The following is a 23,633-nucleotide window of genomic DNA, read 5'->3' as shown; positions in this document are numbered from 1 at the left end:
ATTGAGCACTCGCTCGGCAGAATTACACCTGCTCTACAGGCTAATACAGATATAGTTTGAATTTGATATCATAGTAGAAGAAACTATTTCGAGTGTTGGTTTATCTTGAGTCGATTGTGAGCCGATTTCGACCCTTAATAAACCATTTTTTGCATTATGTTTTTGTTGCAAATGTTCGAGGTTTCTTTTGCAGGAAAATCTTAGAATAGAAAAAGCATGTTTCTATATTTCCCTTTAAGTAACCGGAAAGAGAGACTATATTCGTAGCTGCTTTGCAGCTGTAAGAATGTTGTCATGCAAGTTTAGGTTTGTATCGTCTTTATTAGTTGATGAATCTTGCGTTGCGTTTGTAACGCAACGTGGGCAAAGGGTGACGTGACGCTAAGGTTATACCAGCGAAATGAAATTGCCTTATGTACGTTTTCTCAGCGATGTTCTTTGTGTTTCCGGCTTTTAGTATTGTTATTTTGACAATTTGTATCGTTTTTTTTTAATTTTATTGTCAGGGTACAACCTTTTCCAATCCTGTTTATGAATCTGTTTACCGCTCCGAGACGAGTTTGGGTTCTGAGGTGTTCCGCGAGAATAATCTGCCCAAAGTGGAATTTCGTAAGGGCAAAGTGGACTTTTCAAATCCGGTGTACGAAGCCTTGTTAGCGCACAATACGTCGCGAAAGCCTGGGTCGGTATTCTGGGGAAGTGCTGAGAATGTAAACGGGGAGGCCTCGGGTGACCAAGTCGAGACAGACTGTCTATGAAATTACAAACAAGCCACGTGTTCTTGACAGGACCACGCTCACGAATTTGAGAAGAACATGAAAATGCAAGCCAAGGGAAAAGAAAGAAATAAAGTGTCAAAACAGGAACAAGAAGTCAATCTTTCCCAAAGAATTGTTTGCGTTTTGGTGCTTTCAGCGTTTGTTGTTGAGTTTGGAGAAAAGTTTGCATTGCCCTTATATCATAAAAATGGCGAGTTATTTGCTGCGCATCTTCAATGTATTAATTTGAAATTGGTCAAAATCACGTTATTTAAGTTGGCAATTTATAGGAACTTGTTGAACGTAAATGAAACGTTCTGCTTGCGAGTACTGCTGGGATTGCTTTGATTTACTCTTATATGTAACGCAAACGAACTTAGTTGGTGTCAGTCTCCTTGAAATTTTATTTTTCTGGGATAACAAAACATCGTAATGAATTTCTAGAATTTTAGAACGAATTACATTTGACTACAGAATATCTCAAGTTTTAAACTCCTAGTATGTGTTATCTTAAATGGTTTTTGACTGTAAAGTTTGGTAAAACGCTATAATTTTTAAATCTAAATTGTCACCGTAATTTTAATGATTATATGGCGCAATTAATATCTACTGCTTTTGCTAATTTTTTTTGCTGATTTATTGCACTCTCTCCATAAGCCAGCTTTTTATGATTTAGTTCACAAAGTTGATAGCCCTGACCAAGTGGTTGAGGGAAGATACGAAAGTCAAAAATAAGTTATTACAAAAAGTGTCTTGGTATCAAATTCTTGAAATTGAATTTGTACTCCCAAGAGATGTCTTTGCTCGTTATGCAAAGAGAAATTAGCATTTATTATCAAGTTTAACCACAATTATTAAGTTATAATAATACATCATGATATATTTAAAATTGGTGTAATATTCTCTCACAACTTTCAAGCAGAGAATTATAAAACATAATCTGTATTTATTGTCCTTGTCTTTAAAAGTTTGAATGTTTTAAGTTATGAAATATGCTACAGGTATATATTTTTGTAGTTGTAGAACGGTTTGAAAACACCACATACATGTAGCTGTTTATTTATAAGGTGTAATATTTCATGTTTAATGTGATCCAGATCACTGTGGAGGTAACTCATCAAGGCAGTGTGATATTAAAACAATGTTAGTTAACCTCAACAGCTGATATTAAAACAATGTTGGCTAACCTCATTACCCTGGCTGATTTTCTGTCTTGAACCCCAAGACCACCCTTTTCTTCCCTTGGATGGCCACCACTAGTTGATCCAATACTACATTCTCTGAACTAACATTATAAGAATTGCATGGTTGACAGTAAGGAGAATTACAAATTTGATCTGGGAGTTATAGGGTTAACTGCCAAGTCTCTCTCCTTTTGTTGCTACACATTTCCTTATAAATTAGTTGTATGAATTTGGTGTTACCGGTAGGCCAGGACAAAAAGTTCCACCTGATAAGTTTGATTTTTGTCATTACCTGTTTGGCAGGTGTTATAGGGAGAACTTACATAATGATCACTTCTGGGAGTTAAGAGCTTAGGAGATGTAAAAGTTTTGAAGATGGATTACCGTTATGAAAACTAACAACTGCAGAACAAACTTTTAGCTATGTTTTTATGCAGTATTCTTATCTGAAGAATTTCTGCAACATCATGGGGCACCTTAAATGCTTTGGGTAACACATCATTTACAATATAGATGTCCCTGGTTAAAATTCTTCTGTATCCCACAAACTGCAATATCTAAGCAACAATCCAAGCAACCAAGAGTGAGTTTTAATTCCTTGTTAATAAAGTGTTACATGATACAAGTGTTAATCTCTTTCCATCAACCCTACAATTTTACTTCAATTTTAGTACACTTGGCAAAATAAAAATCCTGTTTTGATGACCACTTTACAGTTAAAAGTCACTTTGGTTTTATAAAACGAGTTGATAATAAGAATTGGTTACCATAAAAACATGCTAAAGCTGGGAATTTGAGCATGAGCCCTTAATCAGGATTCCCTTTGAAGGACGGCTTTCAACATTTTCATAGCTCATTGCTGCAAGCAGCTTGGCATCTCTAGGAAGAGGTTCTGTACATTAGTGCCATAATGACGGTAAGGTTATCGAAAGCAATTACACATCCTTTAATTATAAAGAGGGGAGTTACAGATCCCCCTTCCTCACTCTAGTCTACACCATGCCCATAAGCACAAGCAACTGTCACAGTGATCCAATTTACTACACACAGGTCTTTGTGAGCACCAAGACAACAAGTATTCAGCTTGGCATCAGGTGAACTTCTTTTTAGTTGCAGTAAATCGGGCCATGTACTAAAGGAAAAAAAGAAGAAATGGCTCAACATCATGGTTATCATCATCACTATCGAGCAAAGATTTTGACAGACTTGAATCACAATTATTTTAGTGGCTCAAGGTAGCCTGTTATACACTCTCAGAAAAAAGCATGTGAGAAAAAAATTAAGGGGGGGGGGGGGGTCACTGCCCTCCTAATTGCCCTTCCGTATTTCTTCCCATGCTTACTCCACTTTTAGTCATCCTCACAAACTGAGTGCCTAGAACATGCCAGGCTCATAGGCAAAAAGATCTTGATTTTTCAGTGAATGCTGTGGTGGTTTCATTCTTAAGAGAAATTAAAATTTGTTATTGTGTGTTCCTAACGCACATAAAGAATTATACAGATCTCCTCAAGGAAGATAAACATGTTCTTGCATATCTCTAAATTATGAGGTGCAAACCCCAAAAAGATAGTCTCTACATGATTTTGTACCAGAAAAAAGCCACCAGTAGAAATTAAGCAATTTTGGGCAATTTCAAAATCACCAAGCAATGGAGGGGTATTAGTTTTTTCCTTGGGTCTTTCCTTTGATATCTACCTCACATAAAATTAATGATAACCATAATTATGGATAACTGTGTGAAAATGCTCCAAGTACAGTTACAAACTGTAACTAATCTCAAACCAGGACAGAAGCTACACTTTTTGATCATATACTTAGGAGGCTTGGAGACCAAGCCTCTTTACCTTGTAAACATGAAGAATTTGGTGTTGGATTGAGATAACAACTTTTACCTGATGAGTTTGACTACTCTCGTTTACTGTTTGCAGGATAATGTATGGATGTTGCGGGAAGAACTTACATGTGAATTACTTATGGGAGTTAAAGGGTTACTGCACTCCTCAAGCATATGCGATTCTTGCAACTTCACTTTTATATGACATACCTGGTCATAGCCTTCAGCCTCTCGCAACTGTTTTGTTTCAAACAAATTACCATCCACTGCAAGCAGGGAAATCTGTGATTCCTTCAGAAGTTCTGGATTAACAGCATCTAAAGCCAAACAATTTTCTTCCAATCTAAGAACTTTGAGTCGAGGACATCTTGCAAGACTGGCAGGAAGTAATGCAACTTGGTTTTTATTCATGTTAAGTTCTACCATTTGTAAATCTCCCACAGACTCTGGAAGACTGCGGATTTTGTTATTGGACAAATCAACTACATCCAAATGCTTTGAGGTACCAAGACCCTCTGGGAATGCTGTAAGCTGATTGGAAGCTAGTGAAAGGGTTTTAAGGTGGCTCAGGCTTGTGAAAAGTCCTAGAGGGAGGACCTTAAGATGGTTATTGTTGATAATTAATACTTCTAGCTTCTTCAGCTGAGAGAGTTCCACTGGTAAAACCCCTAAGAGAGAGAAGAAAAGAATTCTTGTTAGAATGGATTTCCAAATGTGTCTTCAGGACACCTCTGAAGTATTTTCAGAAAGTCTTAGGGAATATCAATAACATGTTAGGAAAATTTTGGCCATCTCTAGAGAAACTCCACATTTGGCCAAAATCTTCCATAGTGAAAGGATGAGCATTTCAGGCCCATTTTTGTTGACTCTACAGGACATCTTCCAAACAGAAATGAAACATCTTTGAAAATTTTTGCGAGAACTTCAGAAAAGTTTGGTCAACTTTGGACTTGCTGGCCTCTAAGAGTAAAAATTTCACATCAACACCAAAGTGCTGTAAATCTCTCCCATACTTCGTTACACTCCTGTCTGACTGCTGGCATTAAAAAGCTGCTTTCAGTTCTACTTAATGGGATATAAAAGTAAAATTGGATAAGCCAGGTATTTTCTCTTTGGCTTCTACAGTATATAAATTAGCTTATGTCCACTGGCCCTCATTACTAGCATTTTAGTACCAGGGTGTTACAAAATAAGTTTGAGGCATTGAACAACACCTGCCAGAGAGAGGTCTGCAAGTGGTTATGCATTGATAATGAGGGCCAGATTCCTTGCAGACCTATCACCAGCTTGCTTGGTTCAACATCTCAAAGCCTCTTCTTACAATATCACCCATGAATCATGAAGTAAGGTCATGAGAATAAAGAAAGATATCAGCAGCTAAAGAAGCTGTTGATTGTTACACAAATTCTCCTTGTAAGCACTTAAGGAAATGTATAGGGAACAGTATGGAGAATATGTATACTGATGTTAGGGTATAAAGAGTTGACCTCCGTGACAAGGGAAGATATGCTTGTGCTGCAGTACTAATAATAACTACTACATAGTGAGGCCTACTTCCAGGCTACATATAAACAAGACATAAAGCTATAGTTTACCAATACTGTTTGATGACAATGTAAGACTCTTCAAGGAAGTAAAACTGCCAAACGCTGCGGGCAAAACCTTTAATTTGTTCTCAGAGAGGTCCAATGTTCGTAAGGAACTCCCTAACCTTAGCAACTGAGGAGGAATCTGTTTGAAACAAAGTCACAAAAAGCATTTACATGTAGCTGTTGTCCATGATCTGTAGGCATGCAATATAATACATGCAACTTGCAACATGCACACTGAATGCAGTGCTAGCAAGATCTGAACTTTTGCCAGTACTGCATGCAGATGACATGAAACAAAGTTTACTGCAGAATGAATAATTAAAACACGACAGCTGTTATAAAAAACCTTAGCACAGTTAACCCTTTAATCTCAAGGTATGTTATTTTATTCTTCCTTTTATCTGTCACACTTTTCCTTGTATATAAATAACAAGAATTTGGTGTTCGTTCAAGAAAACAACTTCTACCCAATAAGTTTGATATTCTCATTACCTTTTTGCCAGATAATGTATGGATACTGTAAAGAGAATTAACATGTTTATCACCTCTAGGGGTTAAAAGGATTATAGAAACCTTTATTAAACTTAAACATCCCCTAGCGGAAGCCTCCGCAATCACATGAACTGTAATGTGAATTTTGTTTCAGCATAGATAAAACGTTGTAATAAAGGAAATTTTGAAAATTGCAAATGGAAAGCAAAATGGCATCTGGTACCGCAACGAACGCTTCATCCATCTCAGACGTGAGCTTCACCTTCTGTCAATACTGTCATTGATCCAAGACATTTACCGCAACGATACCGGTCGATCTCAAAAAATGGTTTATATTTTCAAATAAAAACAATCTATGAACCATACTAAGCGTAAAACGATAAAAAAAAGCATGAGACTTATTGGATTATCTTCCCAAGAACTTAAACCGATCGAGTTTTACCTCTGACAGTCCCTTGCCACAAAGAGAACAGACTCCAGTTTTTTGTGCACTCTCTAAATGTGGAGACAGCGAATTACCCATTTTCGATAAGTCTATCGGTCATCGGGCGCTTCCTTAGCCAACTCCGCTAAATTTCAACGAATATTCACAATCATAATATCAAACAAGTCTGTCATGTACATTGCAACCCTCCCTTCCGACTATTTTTCAATCAAGCTTAGTAGCCTGGCGAAAGTTTTGGCGCGGTCACCTTTCCAAGATGGCGTCCGGAGGGAAAAGCCATGTTCTTCTGACAGGCTCTCCAGGTAACGATTTAAATTACAGCTTTGATGTACTTTTTGCTTTATCCATAAAATTCACTAAAAAACATCTTTGAACAGAAATTTTTCTTACTTCGGCGGAAATTTATCCTTGAATTTAACACCGTCCCTCGCCATAGTCTCCAAACGTCCTTCGAGAGGAGTTCCCCTTAATTTATTAATTCTTTGACCCCTAGGGGGCTAGGGACAGGCATCTGATATACTCTTACAACATCACTCCTGAATTAAACAGCAAGGTTACGAGAATAAAGAAAATGATCACCAACTAAAGAGGCTCTCGAGTGCTAAACAAATTCTCCTTGTCTGCATCTTAGGAAATTAGTAGACAACAGTGAGGAGAAAATATAAATTGATGTTGGTGTGTAAGTAACTGCCCAATGATAATTATCGAAGGAAATTTTTAGGTGAACACCTAGAATGACTAGAATCTGCATGTGTCAATGTTAAGCAGACTGTCGGGTTCCCATAACAAAACAATTAACCCTTTAACTCCCAAGATCTCATCAGTAATTCTCCTTACTTTCTGCCGTACAGTTCTTGTGATGTTAGCTTGGAGAATTGGGTATTGGATCAACTTATAATCCCCTAATTGATATTTTTCTTTATTCTCATAATTTGTCTGCTTGATATTGTATTGATATTGTAAAGAGAAATTCCGTCTTGGTCACTCATAGGAGTTAAGTGGTTAAACATTATATCAATTTTTTCACAATTTTAATGTTATTGGACACCAATTTGTCTAGTTGTCATTGATAAGTATTTTCCCAATATATATCAAAATACTCCATATGTTGTTAAGGCAAAGAGTATAGTCACTGAGGAACCTACAACACCACAACCAATCAGATTTCAAGGCTTATTTCAATAAACCAATAATATTAATTAGAGAGAAATGAAAGACAACTTTTTCAACTTTTTACCAACCAGCTCAGTTCTGAATCAGTAAACTATATCTACGCACTAAAAAATCCTGTATTGAGCAACTGAATTTTGAGATTTCAAAAATAAATTTAATAATGTGGTAATTGAAATTCATATCATGCAATTTTGGTCTGAAATCATACATGTGATCTCAAATTAAACTTGCATTGCACATTCAGTCAATTTTGAAATCACTCAAATCAGTTCAATTACCATTATTAATCTAATTCAAAAGTGATATCACCTCATGATTTACCGAGGTTCACCCTGCATCACCAGCCCTCCCTCACCCCCATCCATGTCTGGCCTTGACCCTCAACCTGTGCCCTCATTGCGTTCCACTTTGATACATGTGGCTAGGGGTTGGCAAGACAACTATGTGTAAAAAAGTTTACGAGGCACTTCAAGGAAAAGCCATCCAGGTCCAAGGAATTTATACACAGGAGGTCCGCAACAGTCAGACAGGAAGTAGGGTGGGGTTTGATGTTGTGACTCTGAATGGGCAACGTGGACCTTTAGCCAGAACAAAGAGGTATGTCAGGTGCATGTTTGTACAATAAAAATGTAAATGAGTAATTTATAGGATTTACTGGTACTGAAAATTGCCAGACTAGTCTTTTTTTATTTGAAATGTAGGGAAGTGGATTTTCCCAGCTCATTATAAAAGGACTGTGATATTGGTAAATGATTCTTTAGCCTTGATATATCAGTCAATGGCTGAAAATGCTGAGAGGAGGGGAATTTTGCTCAACATCTGATTCACCTCTTTCAGCTACAATACAATACTAGTTTTAGATTTGACAATTTACTCAGTCTCCTTCTCAAAATACCGCAACATGGACATTTCAGCGGGGAGGTGGGAGAGGGGCCACAAATGGTTTTGAGGGAGTGGGGTCTTGAGTTATGAGAGTGGTATAAAAGTTCACCATTCTGTCGCTTTCATTGAAAAGGTGATAACAAAATAATATAGGTGATATTTTTCTTTCACTGTGTCTGAATATGCTAGATGTGGCTCTGTAAAAGTTAATATACCTCAATTTACAGTATGTCTATTTTTATTTAACAGGGTAGGAAAAATGGTGGGATTTTATCCCTGTCAGGATCAGGGTCAGGGTATCTGAAGGCTGCATCATGACACTTGAACAATAACATTAGTGAGATACTCCACCCCCACCCCCCATTTCAGGCAGGAAACCAGTTGATGGTGATTGGTCAATTCTTTATGAATGTAAATATTTCTCTTTGATCATATTTTATTGTGCTTTTGTAATATTTACATGCATGAATAATAATCTTTTCGTAGCAATGTTCAGTCTGCAAGGGCACGAGCATCACCTTTAGTTGGCAATTATGTAGTGGATGTCAAGTCATTTGAGCAGCTTGCACTTCCAACCATCAAGACATGCACTGAAAATTTCACTAAGGTAATCATTACTATGAAAGGTGTCTTCCTAGGCTGTTGTTATAAACTGTGTTGGTTCTTAAAAGATCAAAAACATTTCAAAAACTGAAAATATTGATCATGCATACCTCACTTCATATCTGCAGATTACTCCACATGGCAAGACAGTGGTTATAGTAGATGAAATAGGAAAAATGGAACTTTTCAGTCAGAGCTTTATCAGTGCAGTCCGTGAACTGTTTTTATCTCCACAAGCTACAATACTGGCCACTGTACCCATAACAAAACAGCGACCTATCCCATTTGTGGAGGAGTTGAAGAACAGGCAAGATGTGACATTGATTGAGGTGAGGTTTACCAAAAGGTTTCTTTAATTTTAAGTACCATACGTGCTCTAATGTATTATTGGAATAAATATAGCTAGATGTTTTTTAAACTTTCAACAGAGCCATAAATTTCTTGAATGACACACAGTAAACAATGATTTATTAGGGTGACACTCTTGAGGCTAAGAAAGCAGAAGAGAGGTGTTACTCTATAAGATTTGGAAACCAGTTCTTTAAAGGGCAGATAATGCTGATAAATTGAGCTAAAATAAATAAATTGATAAATTGCTATTCACCAGGTAGAAGTTGAGAAAATTTTCAACCCTTACAACACAAAGGGCCTGATTGAAAAAAAAACAAAATTTTGTGTGACATTTGCACTTAGATTTGTTACCATAATAAAATGCTCATGACAGATTAAGCTTGGATATATTGTATTGTATAAGTCCTGGAAAATCCAGCATCCTGAGAACAGCTCTGCATTGTCAAAACGTTTGTAATGATATTTTAACATGTCACTGCCAGACTTCATTGACTTGTAACAGGCTGGCAGCTCTCTTACGACAGTAATTAACACTACTTAATTACTGCAAAAATGTGATGGGAATAAACTAAAAAAACATCTACTTGCCTTTTTTTTCGATATAAATGCATTGCTGCATAATCTCAATCCTAATCGACAAGCTGGAGGGAAGAGTTGTTGATCAGAACATGGTGAAACAAAAAATTAAAACTTTCTCTGTTGTGTGTTCAAATCGTTTGCGCAAATGATTTCTTTCAAGGTCACCAAGAATACGCGAGATGAATTGGTTAATGATGTGGTACGGCTCCTCGAAGATTCCCTCGCCAGAACCTAAATCAAAGGCTGTCCATCCTTTCAGTGACCTGTAGTAACCCTATTTTCAGTGGAATTTCTACACCAGGATCAGAATTTGGGTTTCGCTTGGAACACAATTGATGCCACTTTATGGGGTAGAGTAGCCAGCAGAGCAGGCGTGATTTTGGCGAGCGAGTGCTCAGTATTTTTATGGTGATATTTTTCGCTGTCATCTTTTACTTTTTACAGTCGTAGGATGCCGGGCAGAGAAAGAAATGATTTCTAAGGGGGATGAATGACGATCAAGGCAAGGAGAGGGGAGGGGTAGGGTCACGTTCCCCTCTTCCATCGTCCCCTCTAACTCTAAATCAAACATGACCGGTTGGATAAACGATCTTACAAGCTTGTATCGCTAACTCGCCTCACAAAGACGCCTACGCCATTTGCTAACGGATTGAGCTGAGATGGCAGATATTTTGAGAGGATTAATACACATGTAGTCTTAAGACAATGAAACTGCTTGATCAATCACAAATTAAGAGACTTTACTGACTCGCTCGAATCTGAAGTTCAAAATGCTTTCAATCAATTTCAAGAAGACATGTTACTATGGAGTTGACTTTCTTACCGTGACGCGAAAGCCACCAACAATGTGTTGACATATTCAATTAGATGTGAATGTCATTTTGACTCGGTGGTTGTTTATATGGTAAGGAAACTTTCGAGTATATAATTGGTTGCATGATAATATGCAAGAAAAAATTACGCGTTCCTGATTGGCTGAAAACGAGTGCGCTCTCATGTAACACTGGGGCAAAGTTGTACCACGCGTGCAAATTACAAATAGCGCGTGCGCACGCTTTCAAAATTTTGTCTGTTTTGACTTCATGTGATGTTTTTTCATGTACATTATTGAGAAGTAATAACATGATTTCTCTTGCAATTTGGTGTAATAAGCACTTGTAAATTTTTCAAAGACCGCAAATGGCACTAGCCCTACGGGCTCGTGCAATTTTGTTGTCTTCGGAAAATGTATATTATATTTATATTTACTACTTATACTTAGCGGTGGTCCCCCATTATCTTTTGACTCTCTAAATTTGTTTATCGCCGACTCTTAGACTCTTACCACCGTTCCTTCTGCTATCAAGCAGGCGCTCTTGTTTAAGTTTCGCCTTACGGCCCCTTTCCGGACACAATCGCCAATCACACCATCGACAGCCGCTCATGGAAAAAGTTATTAAACCCGTAGGGGTAAATTTTCAAACTTTATCCTGCAGATTATTCATAACTTTTAAGATTAACAATCGGAATAGACGAAATATTTAGTTCTACCATCTCAATTACCACCTCGGTGGTAAATAGTTTACGCGGCGAATAATTTTCTTTACAAATGTAAATAACGTAGGGAAGAGTTATGTGTCGATCAATCCATGGTGGAGGTCGGACCCTGAATGGCGGAGATGCAAGTTTGGACTGAATATCATCAATGTTAATTGCCTGTATTAAATACAAATATTAAACCGTCTGATTTTAAAACTCTCATGTGTAGCCGATAAAATAGACCAACCTTTCCGGTTTTGCCTGCCACTTTATGCTATTTTAAATTATCTAGGAAGTCTCGAACAAATATGCGGCAGTGATATCGTGGTTTACGACCTTCCAAGAACCAATCATAGCGCGTATCGTTTGGTTATTTATCTCTATGCCGCCATACGTCTGACATATTTTCCCTGTCGGTTCTTCAAGGAAAGCTCATGTTTCAGATAGCTATCGTTTTAAGCATCTTTTATTACATATGAAAGGCAATTTACGGCGGTGGGAACTCTTGCAAATCTTAATTCTAAGCAAAAAAAACGCGATAAAAGGCAAATTAATTTTACGTAATATAATTTCCCCGCGTGCAGACGTAATTACGGATCCGTTGCAAGACAGTTTAATGAATGAGCTTTGTGTTAATTTCGTCCACCATTTGCCGAGCTCAGCAGAGTTCAGAGTCAGTAGAAAGCGATTAAAACAGATATTTCGAGTGTTTAAAAGCTGTTGGAAGACAGCTGATAGTGAGCCAGCGGTGGTAACCTTCAAGGCAAAAAATATAAACGATTCGCCGTTTAAGAGGTAAGACAATTATTTTTGGAAAGGTTGATGTAAGGACTTAGGATGATTCTCAAAGACATAGCGAAGAAAATTGTGATAAGGACCGGCCACAATATTTCAATAAGCTCGTAATACTTAGCTCTTTATCAAACATTAAAAAAAAGAACTCAACCCGATTGATAAAAAGAGAAATAACCTTTTCTCTTTTCATCCTGATTTTGTTTTCCATGTGTTTGTTTTTTTTTCTGTTGTTGTTGTTTTTAACTCTGAATCTGTTATCCGTTTTACAGTGTCCATCTATTTCTATATTTATTACACATAAGTTAAGATTTGACTCCAAATGGTAATCACACGCCTTTGGACTTCTCAACTTTGTCTTCGTAGAAGTGTATGAGAAGTAGTAGTTTTTTCGATGAGGAAAGTTTACTTCTGTCTCAAGTGTAACCGTGTTTCATGCATGCTAAAGAGAAGTATCTAACTACAGCTAAATATGGAAAGCCTTTGAATGTAAGATAGCGTTTTCAGTGAAAATTGACCCATCATCAAAAAGATAGACTAAAAGAAATTTTTATTAGATTTAAAAAACTTCTCAACATGTGGGCTAAAGTTCCTATTTTGTAGCTTTTAGTGCCCATGAAAGGTGTATCATTGCAGCTAGTTCAAATGAATCATGCTTAGATTAAGAAATTTATTTTCATCCTTTTCTTTTTCAATGGTGAACATTTAATTTTCTAGTTGTTTTGTAGAATATTCGCTTTTAAACCGAATGGTAAATAAAGAAAACATGAAAAAAGGTGGCTAAATCTCAGGACATTTGTTAAGTCATTATTATCTGCCGTTTTTTACGAAACATATATTTATGGTTTGTGTATTTTCTTACTTATACTAAATTATACTTAATTCATTTTCATTCGGAAGAAAAATTTCGTGTATTTTATCTTACGACGAACAAAAATCGCAAACCAATTGCTCTGGTTTACAAAGACGCTTGATCAAAAATTTCTCTGAAATCTCCGTGCGGTGATATGTTTTTTTTTTTTTTTAATTTTTCGTGAAGAAAAATCTCATGACCTTTATTAAATGTCTAATTTGTTAGCTCTTCTAATTTCCCACTTGAAACAGAGGAAGCATCTGTTTTTTGAATAGCTATTGCATGCTCGATCTCACGTGAATTTACATATTGCCTTGTCATATCGGCCCGCTCGTTCGATGAAAGCGCCGTCTCGATTTAATTACACCAAAGGTGATAACAATATTGATAGCAATAGACTTGCCATTTAGCAATTAAGCGATAAATAAATAGATAAATGAACAGGAAGATTATAGATAATTAAGAATTAAGTCATTTATTCAGTTTATATGGTTAAAAAAATTATCAGTGGACTTTCCTTGAAACAGTGTTGAGGTTTGAGCAGAGAAAACCTACTCTAAATCACTCAGCCAATGAACTCAAATTTCTCAGTGACTCAAACCTTACCTCTGACGAACGGCCACCGCTAGAAACTTCAGGTTCAGGAAGTCTTTTTATTATCAACTCAGTGTATAAAATCAAATAATCTAACCGAAAATGTCTTGAAGAGTCAGTATGATTCCACGATACTTGAGAATATTGCCCTTTTTGTCATAAAAATCTCATCTTTTAGTGTTTACCACCTCTTCGTCCCTTTAAGATTACCATAAAATATTTTTTGCACAATTGCAGGTTACCCAACCTTATCAATTTTAATCATCTTATCATGAACAGCAAATAACCATTAGTGAGGAATGCACTAATAGATAACTAAATAACATATGTTTTTCTGAGTGCAACAAAAGGATCCAAAACTACATTAGTGTACTTCACTGAATGTTATAGAGGAAGAAGTTTCGATTTTGAGACAACCATATGAAATCACATAGCCGCGCCTGAATGTGAGTTTCTTCGTCAAATGAGATCTTCTCGAAGAGATTTTAAATACTTATATCCTTCGATATTCTGTTAGTTATAGAGATATCAATAAAGTATTTATATCAAAGAGAATTCTAAACCACATTTCAAGAGCACCGAATGTTGTGATCACTTTGTTTTGCAATTAAGAAGATTTTTTAAGTGAAGTTAAAAATGAAAAATTGCGTAGACCATCACAGAGCTCTGAAACTCCATTAGGGTCAACAGTTTGTCTTCTTATTATCATGATTATGATTAAAGTTATTATTTTTTTCACACGATGAACACTATTTTTTTGCGCGCAATACTGATTTAAATTCAGGCATTCTGCAGAAAGCGAAAGTTAAATTCAATTTTGAAAAAGATAGTCATACCCTAAAGAAGTTTTGGTTTTTTCGGTTTTTTACGCCCGATTTTCTGAAAACGACTCTTTTAAATTGACGGCCATCAATTTGAAAATGTAGTTAGTGACCAGTGACATCTGGTATGGAAGCAAACTAACAGAAAGATACATAACACATTCCCGCAGCATTCGGCCACTGGGTTTGAGATATTTTCAATATTTTTGATAGATGACCCACGCATAATACACCGTCTATGATACAAAACCCACACAAACCTATGTTACCGAATTTCTGTCCTATCGAGGCAAATGAGAGAATTTAAGTTTTCCACAGGATTGTAACTCCCGCAAGCATAACATATATTTATGAATTTTAATGACTCAGAAATTTTAATTCTTTACTGAAAAAGTTTTAAACTGAATTCAGTACTCTCGTCATTGACAAAAAATATATCTGACCTAAATCTTAAATCTTAAATCTTAAATCTCATTTCTCGCACGAAATTTAATTTGCAACCTCAAAGTTTTCAAGGTTAGCCTTAAAAGGTTCATATAGCAATTATAATAGCGAGTCGAAATGGCACTTTTTTAAATATTTTGAATATTTCAAGATATGAAACCACAGAAAAGGACGTCTCAACCAATCTAACTGCTCCCTTTCCACAGTATGTGGGACATATTAAATTTTTTATGCAGTTTAGAATCTCGCAGCCGCAACTCATTTTTATGATTTTCCCCTACTTGAGACTTCAAAAGTTCTGGGAGAGATTGAAAATCATCTCATTTGGGAAGGCACTATAGGAAAGTAGTAACCTGATTATCAGAACATTCGAATAATTGTGAAATTGTGTAACAAGACAGGGAGAGTTAGGCTGAAGGAATAAGTCAGGTGAGGAGGATAAAGTAAACGTTTCATTAGTTCTGCTCAGCTTTGCGCCTTTAAAGCTCTCTCACTTCCATTTGCCTGCGAAAATCAACTTTTCGACAATTACATAATTTATCTAGAATTGTAAGGTCACTAAAATTGTTCAAGATAAATTCAAGAGAGCCTTTGTTTGTCTCTCACGCAAATGGAGGCGAAGAATGATCTCGAAAAAAAAGTGGTAGAAAGAAAGTGTAGATTTTCAATACTATAATTCTATAGGACACAAAACTAGCAATAAAAAAAACGAAAGGTGAACCTAAGCAATAACAAAAAACGAAAGGTGAACCTAAACTATTTTTTCTCAATTCTTCTCAATTCCTTATATGTAGTGTTTCAGAAGGGAAAAAAAACAGAATCATAGAATCCTTTTCTTTTCACCAATAGAAGCCGATAAAAACATTTTCCCACGATTGTTACCCACACAATGTTGATATTATTGCAGTGAGCTTTTTGGCGCCACCAACATACTTCGTTTCCTCATCAAACGAATGAGGCACGCCCACAAAAGATAGTAATTGAAAGATCATTTGTCTCCATCAGCCTACATTGGCACGCAAAAGGCATCTATGTCAGTTTGCTGCTTGCACAACGAAAAAAAAGTGCACGGATACACAAAGACACCTTTCACCAACTTCCAAGTCTCATAACAAGCAACATCTTATATGATTTAGTTCCGCCACCATACCTCTTCTGATATGTAAATAAACCCTCCTTTCGCCCACAGAGTAGCTAATTGACCACCATTTATCTCTACCAGCCTTCACCAATACGCAAAATATTTGTCATTGGCGATCATTAACGACGTTGCTCATGCATATCAACTGTGTACTATTAACTTCCTACTACGTTTAGAGCGAAAAATATTGATATTAATAAGACCGAAGGCTTTTTAGCTTTTTCTCTAGACAAAGAGTCTTGTAGAGTGTCAAGAAATTATTCAAAATGCAAATCATTCTCCTTTTATTTTGTTATTACTTTATATTCATGTATTTTTTTCGTGTGTGAGGGGTTTTGCTTTCTTGTAGTGACAAGTGGTTCGGCGTTTTGCTTGCAAAAGGTATGCACTCTGAAAAATTTGTTTCCATTTTTTATTCATTATCTTTGGCCTTAGGCTATACATTCTAAGCTGACTAAAAGAGAATGAATTCTCATTTTTAAACTAAGAATCAGGGTAAAAGGGCTTTTAATCAGTGAGATAGAATAGTCAATTGTAAACTGCAGTCATCAATTGAAATAATCCTTCTGTCTTTACAAAAGCATTACCTTTGTAAATTCAAGGTTGAGGACAGGTTGAAACAGCTTCGAGAGCCGAAGATTACTCCATCGAGTCACTCTCGGTTAAAAATCATCTCGGAAAATCGTCCTTAAGGTATATATTTTCTTATTCCTTGCTTGCAAAGTTTTTTTTATTATATTGAACTTAATCAAAGCCAGTCGAAGAGTGAACGCGTTGCTCAGAGTAACAATATGTTCTGGGCATCTTAACTGGGTTTATCGATAATCAACAGCAATCCGGGAGAATATTGGAACTTGAACGCGAACCACAGAGCTAGCGCCGAAACAGGGACGCTCTATTTGCAAAACTAAACAGTAATGCATAACGTAGACCAGTAGCCGGCGCTTGTTACTAGATTCCAGAAATGCATGAATCAATTACCAGGAAACCGATGCGATGCTCTCTGAATTTAACATGAATAGATGAAAAATCGTTTATTTACGTAGGCTATTTTTACTGAACCATTTTTCAAAGTTTCCATGAGGTTACGCATTACATGCACTGCCCATATAATTCGAAGCGAGGACCTCAAATTTCAAGGCATAACACGGTGAATAATTGTTGGTTTAATTACTAGGAAACTTATTTGCACGTGAAAGGTCGTCAGACGAGGTTTTGTTTTCGTTCTGAATTCAGTTTTTCAAAAAGAATACATCATGTCGTCCACACGCACGTAAAGGATTCAAGAACTTTTTCTATAAGCGGCTGCCGATTATGTAATAGGCGGCTGTGTACGAGATCCTGCGCAGGCTAAACAGATGGCGGAAAGAGGTCTTATATGCGGCGTAAGATCGCTGGTAACCGGCTTTTGTTTGAAGCCCTTGACGTCATTTTGATTTACAAGCTGCAAAAAACGGATTCGAATCATTCATTCACTCTTAACTTTGAGCTTCTACAGTCGACCGCTACAAGCTTGCATCAAATCCCGGTCATCATATCCTTATTCCTGCTCTTACAAAAAAAGTAACTAAGTGAAAAGCAGTTCCTTCAACTCTTTTTCATAGACGTAGAGGTACTTTAGCTAGATAGGTTCATTTGACCCTCAGCCACCCCACCCCTCTTACCATACTTTAGCAATTTATAACAAATAAGTATCAGTCTTCCTTCTAGATTTCGATAAGGAGATAGTCAGGAACTTTCATCCCTCCTGACGTTTTGTTGAAAAACCCTAATCCCCTCCTAACGTTCACTTTCTTCATGCGGACGAATCTTTCTCGTTACCATGCATTTTACTAGATGCCACGAGGATTATAGCTATTGGAAAATCTTCTTTACGAGTCTGAACCCTGCCAATATCTTGATTAAGAGAACATTCCCTTAACTTTTACTCGCTTTAAGGTCAAAGAACTTTTCATCAAATTCTACATAAAAGAACTTAGATGACGATTTAAAGAGTCGCCCACTCTGCTGCACCAATTCAATGGACGTCTTTAAGGAAGTCACTAGCTCTCAAAAAGCAAATAAAAAACCCTTTTCTCGGGATTCTTCCGTCATTTAGGTTCACAATTTATATTCTTAGTGAAACACTACGCCCCTCGTATAATTTCCCTAACCAAATTTTGCCTCGGGGATCTTAATCTGACGGTCTGAGTGTCTCTATACGCCCACATGGAATTTAATTTAACTCCTATGGTCGCGAGAAAGAACGTCCTTCGTTTTGAAAGTCAGGAATGTCATGAAGCAAAAACAAATATGAGAACAGCTCCGTGGTTTTTTGGGAAATAATCCTCACCTGATCGGTGAATCAAACGATAAGCAACTATGTAAATATTATGGGTGTAAGTTTCTAGAGAAACTTTCGTGCTGCGTCGGTGAGGGAGTGTAGCAAGATAATTACGATTTTATCAACTGAGTTGGTAATGGAAATTAGCCTCCGTGAAGAATTTCAAAGCTGACGTTTCGAACACTAGCCCTTTGTCATTCGCTCTGACGCTCTGACGCAAAGCTCGAAACGTCAGCTTTGAAACTCGTTATGGTGGCCAATTTATATTATCAACTCAGTTGATAAAAAAAAAAATTATTTATGACAAGTCCTTATGTATCCCCTAGGGGGAGGGGAGGATTTTGGTCGTCTAACAGTAAAAATTTTACCTGATCCCCCTATAAGGCTCACTAATATTCTAATAATCTTTCCTCTCCCTCACATGCAGTTAAAAGGAAGTCAATTTTCTATACCTCCCCCATTATGCTCCATTGGCAAAAAACGATCCCTATCCTCTCCCCCCTGAAAATCATGTGATCCTCTAATAAATCGTTCACCACCCAGCCCCCTCCCTGGACGAAAAATATCGACTTGTCCGTGATACGCGCAGACGATTTTAAAGGGCGCATTAGAACTTGATTTGCTGTTGTTTAATCAAACTGCAAGTGCCTTCGATATCTAGGGAGAATGAATTGAGTCAAAGTGATAACTTTTATGTTTTGTTTAGCAGATGGATCAAACAATAAACAATACTAATGTTACACTTCCTCAAGTACAAGACATTGTGTCTTTATCAACAACAGACACAACTACCAAAGCAACGATGACTGTCGCCTATAGTATCATCTTTCCAGCGGCGTTGCTAGGCAACATTATCGTCATTTATCTTGTGTACAAGTTGCCCTCGATGCGACATCTTACAAACATGCTCCTTGTCAACATGTGTGTGGCAAACTTATTGGTGACGTTGTTTGCCATGCCATATTCTGTTTTGTACGTTTTTCTTCAATATCATTGGCTGTCCGGTAGCCTTGGCAACGTCACATGTAAGCTGACGCACTTTTCGTACGCGCTCTCGATAGCCGCCTCGATCATCGCTTTACTGTTGATTTCATTGGATCGTTTTTACGCCGTTCTTTATGCGCTCAGGCGCCGTCCGCTCTTATTGCGAAGTACCAAATGGGCGTCTCTGGGAATTTGGATTTCTTCTTGTGTCTTCATGTCACCGTACTTGTTTCAATTCAGGGTTGTTGCGGTAAGAACTGCACCTTTGTGCATTATCAGCTGGGAACCTTTGGATAACGAGATCGCCTCTCAAGCCTATTTCTTCATCGTTTTCTTTTTACTTTATTCTCTACCTCTCACTGGAATTGCTTTAGCCTACACCTTGATCGGGAAAAGACTCTGGCATAGAAAAATCCCGGGGCAGCATACTCTGTCAAATGCACGCGTCTTGGAGCAATCGAAGAGAAAAGTGGTCCGAATGTTGATTATTGTTGTTGTTGTATTTGCCATCTGCTGGATTCCTGCGCATCTAATGCATTTCTTGTCGTATTTTCAAAGAGAAACATATTTCTCCCTCCATCCTTTGGTGCTGTTAATGTCCTTCTGGTCTTGTCACGCGAACAGCGCCATTTCCCCTTGGCTGTTCTTGATAATGCACCACAACTTTAGACAAGGAGCTCGAAGGGTCTTCAAGGCCTCATCTCTGCGCTCCAACCAACAACAGTCATTTACAAACCACTGCTCCCGAGGAAATAGTTTGAAAGCGCGACAAGGCCCTTCGATGGGGAATCGGAAATCTGATGATATCGCCTCAGGCATCCCGCTTAAATCTCTTAAATGAAAAAAAAAAACGATTTTTTCAAGCATTGGACGTTAAAGTCTTATAAAATATTGCGAATAATAGTTAAAAAGTGCTTAGAAAGTTAAAGAAAAAAAAGCAAGGTTACAACGTTAACCTTTTAATTCCTAAGATCTCATTGGTAAGTCTCCACACTGTCTGCGATACAATTGTTATGAAGTAAGTTTGGAGAATTTGGTATTGGATCAATTATAACCCCTTAATCGATATATCTTTTTTATTTTCATTGCTTTTTTCCTTGATATCCTGTTGATATTGTAAAGAGAAATTCTGTCTTAGTCACTCATCGGAGTTAAAAGGATTCAACCAATTTTAGTTAAACGTTAAAATAATTAGAAGTGAGAAGACTGTGTAAATACCAGGTAAAAACAATACTCATTTAAAAAGGAAAAATTAATAAACGTGTCGAGAAAGACTCTTCCATCTATTTGTTTCTTTTTCGATTTTAACAAAGAGCCTCACGTGGATCAAACCTACCCGCATGTTCAGATGTGAGTAAAGGCAGGTAAATTTTCAACATGAGCCGGAGATTGTCTGGTCTCCATAACACGTAGCGACCAGGAACATTACTACTCCTCCCTAAGTGGGATGCTGGTCCATCGCAAAGTTAACCCCCCCCCCCAGTATTTCGTTAGGCTTCTTTGACGATTCACCGAAATCCATTTATACTCCTAGGTGGAGATGTGCACTGTGAGTGTTTCCCAAGAAGAACAAAATGCGATTACGTTCTTTTATGAAAAGCAGCCTAAAAATGAGCGACTTTAATTTTCCTGGGGTCCCTTGCAGAATTTGAAATTGCTTTACGTTGAAGAGACTGAGGACCCTGTCGGTTGAAATATTGTCTTTTTATCGAAGAGTTTTTAAAGAAATTTAAAGAGACTCCACGGGCTTCATTGGCTATCTATATCTCATATCCAACCAGCGCGAGTAGAATAATTGTTAAGTATAATCTTGTACCCAAACCCTACCGTGTAACTGCAACTTACAACCGCTTGGCCGTGTAAGGTATGGGTACGAGCGTCGTATTTCTTCATTCTGGTACCTAGTCTCGTTCTGTTTCCCTCACGGTCTGCTCTACAGAACCCACTGACCAAAGGATCACAGCGAATTGCTCGCTGTGACTTCAGCAGGGTCTATTAAGGAGCCTGTCATTTTTTCCACACTGTAAAAGCATTATGATTTCAAGAGTAAGAAGCATTATGCCTATGAATGCATTCTTAGAAGGAAAGTAACTTTCGCCCATGAGTGTAGTTATCTGTGGAATCTTGAAAGCCAGTTGAGACGAACGACAATATGAGTAGAATTTTATATTTAAGAAACAATCAGACGATGTGACATTTGGTAAGTAAACTTTATGCCCTTTTTCCCTCTCAAAATAGCATTTATTTCTAAATAAATCCCCGTTAAATCTAATGAAGTCGTGCTGGGATTATGAACACAGTGTCACGGGAAAAGTCAAACATCTTCAGTGACTTTCCTGTTTTCAAGTAATTTAAAGCAAATATTTCAAGGAATAGGAAAGAAATGTAAAGAAATTGACTTCTGGTGTGAGGAAATTTCCAGTTCCACCCGAATAGAAGGATTTTTATAGTGTGACTACAGACATTTTTGGCAGGATCTCCGTTGAATGTCATAGAAATGCAAGGAATTGATTATAAACAATGATAAAAAAATAAATCAGAAATACTGTTCTGATAAGTGACCACGGGAAAATTAAAGGTAGAACATGGCAGCAAATAGAAGACTTTCGTATTTCTTATTTTTACTTATTTAGTAGAATTGTGCAGGAATCTTGCCACTTTTCTTCTTTATTTTCAAGAAATGTTCGAATATTTTTCTGTAGCCTTAGATATATAAAAGAATTGTCAGAACTATTTACAAAAACTTGTAAAGTTCGATTTTGATTGATTCGATTTGGGTACAAAATGTTTCTGTTTCGTTTTTTTACTTACATATTTTGTTCAATTAAAAGGTTCTTAAAAGACAAAAGGGACGAATTATTGAACGAATTGCATATCTGAATTGTCCGCAGTAGTTTACATATGACTAAATCTTCATGTTTATAGTCTTTGAATTGTTTTACTGAATAAACAGGTGCCGCCCCACAAACCATTGGGAAATACCTGGTATAAAATATACTCGCGTTTAACTCTTTTGCCTTATTTATTCTAAGCTAGAGCATCACCAGTTCATCACTTCTTGTTTCAAATTAAGTAAGAAATTGCTATTAACTTCCTTTAAATTTCTCTCCCAACACTATTTTCAGAAGCTTTTGAAATATTTAAACTGTTTATCAAATGATTTCCATTTGTTGACTGGAGAAATCTAAATGAACTGGTTAAGTTAAAATTCGAAAATGCAAACTTGCCATTACGAGGAAGCTTAGTACGACTTTCATTTCTTTTCTTATATATGTATATTTAGCTAGGTTTCAATTCAGTAAAAATATGAAACGTATCAACGAAAGCGGATTTTTCTTGCTCTTTCAAGCAGCCGAACCATTTTGGAAATAGATTTTACTTCAGCGTTCAATGACCCGTTCCTTTAATAGCTGTACGCTAATTGTTTCACAAGTTACGTATTTTCCAAACTAATTTACGGACACATTCCTAGCATCATGGGTAGGTGAGAATCTAACACCTTATCTTTACTTGGTCTATTCATCGTCTTAATAGTTTTGAAAACTAAAATATTTAAGTCTAAACATCATGTTTATTCCTCAACTGGACCTCAAGACAGCTCTTTCCTCTAAAGAGCACCTTCCTGGACCTAGTCGTACTTTTAAATTTCTAAAACTACGATTTCCTGGAGAGGTTACACACAAAAAATTAAAGCGACACGAGAGAACGTTATTAAAAAATGAATCCATTTATCACATCAAAATGTTTATTATCGCCTACCTGTCCACAGATTTTTAAGTGTGTCTGAATAAATCTATCCCCACCCCACCCCCCACCCCAAGAATTTTATAGTGTGTCTGTAATCGTTTTTTTAAGGGCTCCCTAGTCATATCTTTTCCCTGACCTCTGTCCTCTTCAGCTGCTCAATTACGTTCCCTCTGTTAGCACTATTCTCATATAAAAACCCCCGAATAAACTTATCCCCACCCCCACCCTCATAGGGAAAGCTCTAGTTGCCAATGAAAACGAAGACTTTGGACGAAACTCAAGATTTAAGTTAGTTAGCTGATGGCGATGACTAAAAAAATTCGAGTTGAGGATAAATTCGAGTGTGAAAAGTTTTTTAACCGAAGTTCTACAGTACTTCTTTTACAGATGCAAAATGATTCCAAGCATCTGTTTGTTTTGAGTGGGATTGCTGAAAACCCTGTGTACATAAATAGTGACAACTCTTCGATGATATAACAACTAATCAACTCTGCTTTCGTGACTTAGACCGAGGGCCCCCGTG

General features: G+C 37.0%; 4 protein-coding genes across 9 annotated transcripts in view; 3 read left to right on the top strand and 1 right to left on the bottom strand.

The window, feature by feature from the left end:
• Positions 1 to 1,949, top strand: part of LOC131770060 (low-density lipoprotein receptor-related protein 2) — a 57,530-nt gene extending 55,581 nt beyond the window's left edge. For both annotated transcript variants that reach the window (XM_066160749.1, XM_059085778.2), the window contains one exon: positions 507 to 1,949. In XM_066160749.1, the coding sequence (XP_066016846.1) occupies positions 507 to 758 (252 nt within the window). In that variant the 3' untranslated portion in view covers positions 759 to 1,949. The remainder of the gene's footprint in view (positions 1 to 506) is intronic.
• Positions 1,950 to 2,510: 561 nt separating this feature from the next.
• Positions 2,511 to 6,501, bottom strand: LOC131770069 (leucine-rich repeat-containing protein 57). The gene is made up of 4 exons (XM_059085790.2): positions 6,303 to 6,501; positions 5,372 to 5,507; positions 3,987 to 4,444; positions 2,511 to 3,074 (listed from the first exon to the last, which is right to left on the bottom strand). The coding sequence occupies exons 1-4, from the start codon at positions 6,381 to 6,383 to the stop codon at positions 3,033 to 3,035; spliced, it is 717 nt and encodes a 238-aa protein (XP_058941773.1). The 5' UTR covers positions 6,384 to 6,501; the 3' UTR covers positions 2,511 to 3,032.
• Positions 6,502 to 6,549: 48 nt separating this feature from the next.
• On the top strand, positions 6,550 to 10,604 carry LOC131770070 (cancer-related nucleoside-triphosphatase). Of its 2 annotated transcripts, none has more exons than XM_059085791.2 (5): positions 6,550 to 6,607; positions 7,823 to 8,075; positions 8,847 to 8,967; positions 9,092 to 9,292; positions 10,054 to 10,604. In XM_059085791.2, the coding sequence occupies exons 2-5, from the start codon at positions 7,894 to 7,896 to the stop codon at positions 10,126 to 10,128; spliced, it is 579 nt and encodes a 192-aa protein (XP_058941774.2). In that variant the 5' UTR covers positions 6,550 to 6,607; positions 7,823 to 7,893; the 3' UTR covers positions 10,129 to 10,604. The 2 variants fall into 2 exon arrangements, with proteins under 2 accessions (XP_058941774.2, XP_066016443.1); XM_066160346.1 differs by having other exon boundaries at positions 6,556 to 6,607; positions 7,904 to 8,075.
• Positions 10,605 to 15,256: 4,652 nt separating this feature from the next.
• Positions 15,257 to 20,527, top strand: LOC131770068 (substance-P receptor-like). 4 transcript variants are annotated; one of them, XM_059085788.2, is made up of 3 exons: positions 16,370 to 16,437; positions 16,659 to 16,749; positions 19,089 to 20,527. In XM_059085788.2, the coding sequence occupies exon 3, from the start codon at positions 19,089 to 19,091 to the stop codon at positions 20,202 to 20,204; it is 1,116 nt and encodes a 371-aa protein (XP_058941771.1). In that variant the 5' UTR covers positions 16,370 to 16,437; positions 16,659 to 16,749; the 3' UTR covers positions 20,205 to 20,527. The 4 variants fall into 4 exon arrangements, with proteins under 4 accessions (XP_066016542.1, XP_058941772.1, XP_058941771.1 ...); XM_066160443.1 differs by having other exon boundaries at positions 19,086 to 20,527; XM_066160445.1 differs by lacking the exons at positions 16,370 to 16,437; positions 16,659 to 16,749 and adding an exon at positions 15,257 to 15,344.
• The last annotated feature ends 3,106 nt before the right edge of the window (positions 20,528 to 23,633 follow it).

The sequence above is a fragment of the Pocillopora verrucosa genome, chromosome 13, assembly GCF_036669915.1.
Source record: "Pocillopora verrucosa isolate sample1 chromosome 13, ASM3666991v2, whole genome shotgun sequence".
Classification (NCBI taxonomy): Eukaryota; Metazoa; Cnidaria; class Anthozoa; order Scleractinia; family Pocilloporidae; genus Pocillopora; species Pocillopora verrucosa.
Note: the sequence above shows the minus strand (reverse complement) of the source record. Positions and strands in the feature narration are given on the sequence as shown.